The sequence below is a fragment of the Neophocaena asiaeorientalis genome, unplaced genomic scaffold (genome assembly GCF_003031525.2).
Source record: "Neophocaena asiaeorientalis asiaeorientalis breed wild unplaced genomic scaffold, Neophocaena_asiaeorientalis_V1.1 scaffold230, whole genome shotgun sequence".
NCBI lineage: Eukaryota > Metazoa > Chordata > Mammalia > Artiodactyla > Phocoenidae > Neophocaena > Neophocaena asiaeorientalis.
This window is the reverse complement of record NW_020175186.1, coordinates 3,913,478-3,920,502: the sequence shown is the minus strand read 5'-3', so window position 1 is coordinate 3,920,502 and position 7,025 is coordinate 3,913,478. Positions and strand designations below refer to the sequence as shown.

General features: G+C 40.5%; 1 protein-coding gene and 1 pseudogene across 1 annotated transcript in view; one reads left to right on the top strand and one right to left on the bottom strand.

The window, feature by feature from the left end:
• ANO5 (anoctamin 5) overlaps positions 1 to 7,025 on the bottom strand; it is a 96,360-nt gene that overhangs the window by 16,074 nt on the left and 73,261 nt on the right. Inside the window, exons 15-17 of the mRNA XM_024764704.1 lie at positions 5,230 to 5,452; positions 2,726 to 2,895; positions 1,973 to 2,070 (exon numbers count right to left, since the gene is read on the bottom strand). Coding sequence (XP_024620472.1) covers positions 1,973 to 2,070; positions 2,726 to 2,895; positions 5,230 to 5,452 — 491 coding nt within the window. The remainder of the gene's footprint in view (positions 1 to 1,972; positions 2,071 to 2,725; positions 2,896 to 5,229; positions 5,453 to 7,025) is intronic.
• On the top strand, positions 4,548 to 5,100 carry LOC112412916 (glycine cleavage system H protein, mitochondrial-like; annotated as a pseudogene).

The window sequence follows — 7,025 nt, the reverse complement described above, 5'->3', positions numbered from 1 at the left end:
GGAGGAGCCACAAAAGGGGGGGCCCCGGTAACCAAAAAAAAAAAAAAAAAAAAAAAATAACAGTTTGGTATTATTTCTCTGTGGCAATATTAGGGATGTGGTGTATCAAATACCATTTGAAAGTATACATCTATGTTCTTCCTTTGTCAGCACATGAAACAGCACCCCAGGAATACTATGAAACTGTGGCAGTGGGTGAGAGAGGGGGAGGGTGTTTTCAACCACCTTTCATGAGTAAGTAAGAATACACCCAGTCCCTGGCTTTAAGTACAGTTAAACTGGCTAGTCCCCTGTCTTAAGTGGTGCACTTTTGGTCCACTTCATCCTATAGGTGTTACACCCTGACACTATAATTTCCTAACTCAGAGCCCCACAAGATTACAGGCTTATAATTCTTCCTCTTTTTTTTTTTTTCCCGGTACGCGGGCCTCTCACTGTTGTGGCCCCTCCCGTTGAGGAGCACAGGCTCCGGACACGCAGGCTCAGCAGCCATGGCTCACGGGCCCAGCCGCTCCGCGGCATGTGGGATCCTCCCGGGGCATGAACCCGTGTCCCCTGCATCGGCAGGCAGCCTCTCAACCACTGCACCACCAGGGAGGCCCCTAATTCTTCCTCTTTCTATACATGGGAATTTTCACCTTATATTTCAGATCTACTGTCATTTTGGTTTTCTTTTTTTATAATGTATTCATTATTGCTATGCTTTGGGGACAGAGAGTGATTCCTTCACGTGCCAGAATTTCATTCATAAACAGTTTCTGTGCCTAGATGTGTAACTGAGAAGGACCCTATGGGGCCTTCCTGGGACAGACTCCTCCGCATATCTTCTGCTTTAGCTCCTCTAGGAAGTAATAGAGAATAGTATCTGATGCACATTTCCTGAGTTGTTTCACAGATGTGAAAACCCCCACCAAATGGAAGATGTTAACTACTTGATGACCATGAGCACATAGGCCCCAGACCTACTAGCACCTAATGTTAACCCCTGTGACCCCCGTTACCTCATCATCAACCAATCAGATATTTGTGCATGAGCTGATCACATACCCTGTACCCCCCACTCCCTCACCTGGACTTTGAAAATGCTTTTCTGAAACCCATCAGGCACTAGCTGTCCCAGACTATTTGTATGGTGAGTTACAATAAACACTGCAATTTCCTTCACCATAACCCGGTGTCAGTAGATTGGATTTACTGCAGGCAGGTGAGTGGACCCGAGTTTGGTTCAGTAACAGATGTGTCCATGACACACAGATATTTTTAAAGAATTCAACTTTTAGTAATTTTGAGAAATAAAATGGAACATGTAGAATAACCAATGGAGCATATAACAGATTTCCCAGTGGAAACTTCACAGGAGACAGAGATAACTACCTTTCCCTAAACTTTCTCAAGCAACAGATGTATATTTAAAAGTCTGTATTACCTTAATATATTCTTTTTAAATTAACTAATTAATTTATTTTTATTTTTTAGCTGCATTGGGTCTTCGTTGCTGCATGCGGGCTTTCTCTAGTTGTGGCAAGTGGGAACTACTCTTTGTTGCGGTGCGCGGGCTTCTCATTGCGGTGACTTCTCATTGCGGTGACTTCTCGTTGCGGAGCACGGGCTTCTAGGCACACAGGCTTCAGTAGTTGCAGCACATGGGCTCAGTAGTTGTGGCTCGTGGGCTCTAGAGCACAAGCTCAGTAGTTTTGGTGCATGGGCTTAGTTGCTCCATGGCATGTGGGATCTTCCCGGACCAGGGATCGAAACTGTATCCCCTGCATTGGCAAGCAGATTCTTAACCACTGTGCCACCAGGGAAGTCCCAATATATTCTTGACTGCTGATTAAAAGTGAAGTTTTTTTGTTGCTGTTGACTTAAACATTAGCTAATAAAGGCACAATGATAATCAAAGAATTCCATTTTTTCCAGAGGAAATCTCTCATGCTTACTTTAAAAAAAGCAAAAACTTGTAAGTCATACATACGGATAAATGGCTTCTTTAATGTTTCCAAAGACCTGTTTCCCAGTCATTATGATGGTCAACTGGGTTGTCAATTCTACTAGACAGCCTCCAGGATCACACTAGTAAGAAGAAAAAGGAGAAAAATAAAGTAAAGGATGAAAGATGAACTTCTGCAACAAAAGAAATCCCAAACCAGAGGGTGAGAATCTGAAGATTTGCATTGGAACAGATATTAAAGAAATATAAATGGATATTTAGTTCCAAGTTCCAAGCTTGATCACCAGTCTAGCTACATTAGATTCAGCTGTGAAATATGTTAAAAACAGATTTCTGGGCCTTAGAAAATTCTGAATCTTTATATCTGGATTAGGGCTGGAAGTTGTTATTTTCTCCATGTGATCTGGATGCACAGCCAGCTTTGGAAAGCACTGAACTGTTCTAACTCTGTACCCGTGGTAGAGCCCTTTTTGCTGTACCTCTAGAAAGTTATTCATCCTTTGACGGAAGTCTTCAGGAATACAGAACTTACTTATTCCAGTTCATAGTTCATATTTTATACCAAACAACAGGTACAATATAACTTCTTGCCCAGAACGAACTGGAAAGTCTATCAGACAGCAGGATTCTAAGACCAATATGCTCTGTGGACAGTCAGTGTCTTTGACTTTTCCTGCAGCTTGATAAAATCTGAGTTAGTGCTGGGCACACCTAAAGGTATTTAGTTAACACTGAGTTACTGAAGCCACAAACCTCACCTCTCTAGAGAATTCTTACCTCTTCACTTCTCCACACATTAAACAAATATGTGTATTTTCCAGGATAGCCCACGAACTTCCCTTTAAAGAAAGCTACATAGAAGCAGGACGAGTAAAAATTTACAAACTGAAACAGGAACATTTTCAAGGTAAGACTGCTCTCATACTCCTGGTGAGTCCGAGGAATTTCTGGTAAATAAAAAACACCAAGGTTTAATAATGCACCTTCCTGCTTCTCCTTATTTTTTTTTTACTCCCTGGGATAAGTGGATATCTAGTCATATTATTCTGAGAGTCTGTTGAAATCTTCCCCACTCTGGTCATAACTGACCAATATTAAGTAGCTATGGATGTGCACCAGGCTTTCAATTAGCGACTGTGTATTAATCTAATCAACAGAGAAGGCTGAGAAGCCGTCATTAGTACATTTAGAGGGATGAAGTACTTGCCTGGGGTCACACAGTCACAATATGGAATTCAGGCGCCTATTAGACTGAAGAAGAGCCTCATGCTCATCCCCGTAACACTATATGATGCCCTGTAAACACATCAGATCTCGCGCCTCTGTTTCCAATCAGGTGTAAACAAAGTGAATCTCATGAAGGGCAGAGGATGATTTCAAACTGAATTGTGCTTTCCTCTCATGAATTAAGCGGCTTTATCAGTTTTGAAAACAACGTCATGCAAACGGTGGCAGTAATAGTACGTATTTTCCCTCTCCTTTACTTAAAATGCATGATCATGATCTATCATTTTATGAATTCCAAAGATAAGAAAATGTTAGAGCCTCTTCACACCACAGTAAAAAAACGTGAGGCATGAAAGAGTAAGGGGCCATGCTTTTCTGAACTGATGATCTCCCAAGAGCACAAGCTGATCCAGCCAAATCCATGACATTTTCAGCAACACTGAAATAGTGGCACATATTCTAAAGACACAGATAACGCTTCCATTTTACTGAAATTTAGCTGCATTCCTACAAAATCTCTAATGTGAATACAAGAGATTTTTCTCATTGACGAAAGCTGAGATATTTTTTAGGTGCTTTGTTTGTAGGTGCTACTTGCTGTAATTGTTTAGTTTTTGGCTGTTGCTAGCAGAAAAAATAAGTAAAACTGAGAGAGAAGAACTCCAAATTTGAAAATAGATTTAATGACAGCTGCTTGCCAGTGCTTACTCTAGTGCTGAGTAAATACCGTGCTGCCTTTTTGGTTACCACTGGGCACACTGTCAGTGTACAGATTTAGGGGAGGGGGGCATGAGCTCCTGTAGAGAGCAGTCCCAGAAGAAGCTGAGGCCTGGAGTTGAGTCTCTGATCTCATCTCCAAATTGCTGGGGGCAAGGCCAGGAGCAACTGTGCTCTGTGCTAGTCTTCCTGACTGAACCTACCACTCCACCTGTGACCCCTTCACCTTCCCTCATGGCTTTAGGAGAAATTTTTAAAAGAACATAATCCAGGTTCTAACACATGACAACTGAAAAGAGAAGCACTAACTTTTAGATTTATTCAGGAGGACCTGATTGTTCTGTTTTCCTCACAATGGTTTTCAAAATCCAATACCTTCTAAATACCATACACATAAAATAAAAATTATCTGTGTCTTCAGAAACGTGTGAGGATTTTATTTAGGCTTCAACTAACCCCATCAAGGAAGGATTAAGGTAAGAATACTCAGAAAGATCTACAGAGTCCTAATTCTTTTTAGTTATTTTTCCTGCTTCCATTATAATAGGCCTGAATGTAGCTGTTAGGGGATTCTGAAGTACCAGGCTATGGGTCTACCTGTAGAGCAAACTGCCTTAAAATGTGCCTTTAAAAAATGAACTCCCAGCGCGCGGAGACCCTCTGCACCCCTGCGAACATGGCGCTGCGAGTGGCGCAGAGCGTGCGCGCCGCGGTCTGCAGCCTGCGTGCCATCTCTGCGCCCAACGCGCCCTGCCCGCTGAAGCCCTGGGGACTGCGGGCGGGCACCGTCCGGGTGCTATCCGGCGCTGCGCACCGGCCCCACTCTGCTGTCAGGTCGTAAATTCACAGACAAACATGAATGGGCAACATCAGAAAATGGTGTTGGAACAGTGGGAATCAGCAATTTTGCACAGGAAGTTTTGGGAGGTGTTGTTTACTGTAGTCTGCCTGAAGTTGGGACAAAATTGAACAAACAAGAGGAATTTGGTGCTTTGGAAAGTGTGAATGCTGCTAGTGAACTCTATTCTCCTCTATCAGGAGAAGTAACTGAAATTAATGAAGCTCTAACAGAAAATGCAGGACTTGTCAACAAATCTTGTTGTGAAGATGGTTGGCTGATCAAGACGACACTCAGTAACCCTTCAGAACTAGATGAACTAATGAGTGAAGACGCATATGAGAAATACATAAAATCTATTGAGGACTGAAAATGGAACCCCTAAATAAACTAGTTTGAAACAAAAACAAACAAAGAACTCCCTTGGGGATCCAGAATGGAGGTATAGCATTGATAGGAACCCTTTTTCAGAGTCATACTAATGATTTGGCCGGCTTACCCATTTTTGTAATCCAGGCAGATATCCTTTCATAAAAGAAATTCAAGATCAAGATGACAATAAAGTTCAAGCACGATCCAGTGAGAGATGTGGTTATCTGGGGAGTGAGGAAACTTCTGACATGCTTTAAGGATGCTTCACTTTCCATGAAGCTAGCAAATGTAGCAAAGACTGATAGGCGGTATACAATCACAGCTACCATACACGCGATGACCAGAGACATCTGGGGAAGGGAAACAAAAACTGGTTACTCTGGTCTCTGAATCCCTGTGATGCATATATATCTGAAACATACTCTTCTCTTCAATTCATATATTAAGTTTAGCTGATCTGACATGGAAAGCAAGCCAAGTCAGTCCCTCTCACCATAGATGGCAGGAAATGAAAACTAGGAACGTAAAAGGGTTAGCGATAAGTGTATGGTAGCAGCTGAGTAAATTGAAAATAGAAAAGTATTCATTGACCATCCTCTAGGTCTATCGTTTAGAATGAGTTGGAAAACTACCAGCAAGCCAGAGTCTGCTTGTGGCCTTACCTGTTCTTGCGTGGCCCTTAAGGTAAGAATATTTTTTGTTTGTTTGTTTGCATTTTTAAAGGTTGTAAAGAAAAATAAAGACAATTATGTGTCAGAGACGATTTGTGGCCTACAAAGCCTATATCTTTTACAGCAAATGTTTGGTAACCTCTGCTCTAGGTTGTAGTTAAATGTGTAGTGTGAAGATCACTTACTTTCTCAAGAAAAATACGTTTAAAGATTCGATTTCATTTCCCCTCAGAATACTGCCATTAGTAGTCTGATATGCCTGGTAGTTTAGATATTTGTATAAATTTTATACCTTTACATATTACAAAATCACAAAGATCTTTATATCAATGATTGGAGAATTTTATTGTGAAAGTTGAGGAACTGAATCAAATTGAATGAGTACTAGAAATAAATGACAGTGATCTTTCTGGAACCACACTCTAGAATATTTTTCAAGGAGTGTCCCAAATTGATTATCACCCCCTTTTATTCTATCACCTCTCCTAAAATGATTGTTATATCATCTAGGAAAACACACATTTAAAATAGAAAAACCAATACCTTTATCAAAAAAGGTTAAAGATAAAATATTATAGGACAATATGGAATGGTGAGGTTAAAATACAGTCTACAACTGCTAATTATTCATACTTCAACAGGCTAACTTCTCAGAGGGTAACCTTGCCTGTTTTCCTAAAACTAAAGGTCAACTGTAAGAGGACATACATTTTGAAAGGGGAGGGCAGGAAATAGATTATGATGATGGAGAAATCTATCGGGTAAAAGGCATGGAAAAAATCTGACTCCCTAACAATGGGATATGCTAATTAAATTCTTCATGTAGAAGATGTAACATTTTCTTCCATTTATCTTGGCAAGAGAACGAACCTTAATGGTATAAAGTTTTTCATTTTGTCTAAGTATTTTAAATGGATAAAAGAAGATTAATAATTTTTTTTAAAAAACTAAACAAATAGTCTGTAATCAAATTATTTATTTTACTGTTCTGGTTTCAAGTTATCACAAAATTAACAAAGAGCTGGGGGAGGGAGAGGGACGGGCTTTAAGATAAAGTACCTCTCTCTCTCCCCAACTCTTTATGCAAGGTTTAATCATGGCACATCCATGCAAATTACAGTTTATTCTATATAAGAGCTCCATTCAAGATAAAAAAAATACTGTGGAGTGGGAGGGAAGAGAGGGACTCAAGCCATTGCAGACAAAACTATTGAGGTAATCCCAGTATGATCTTACATCAATAGATGATAAT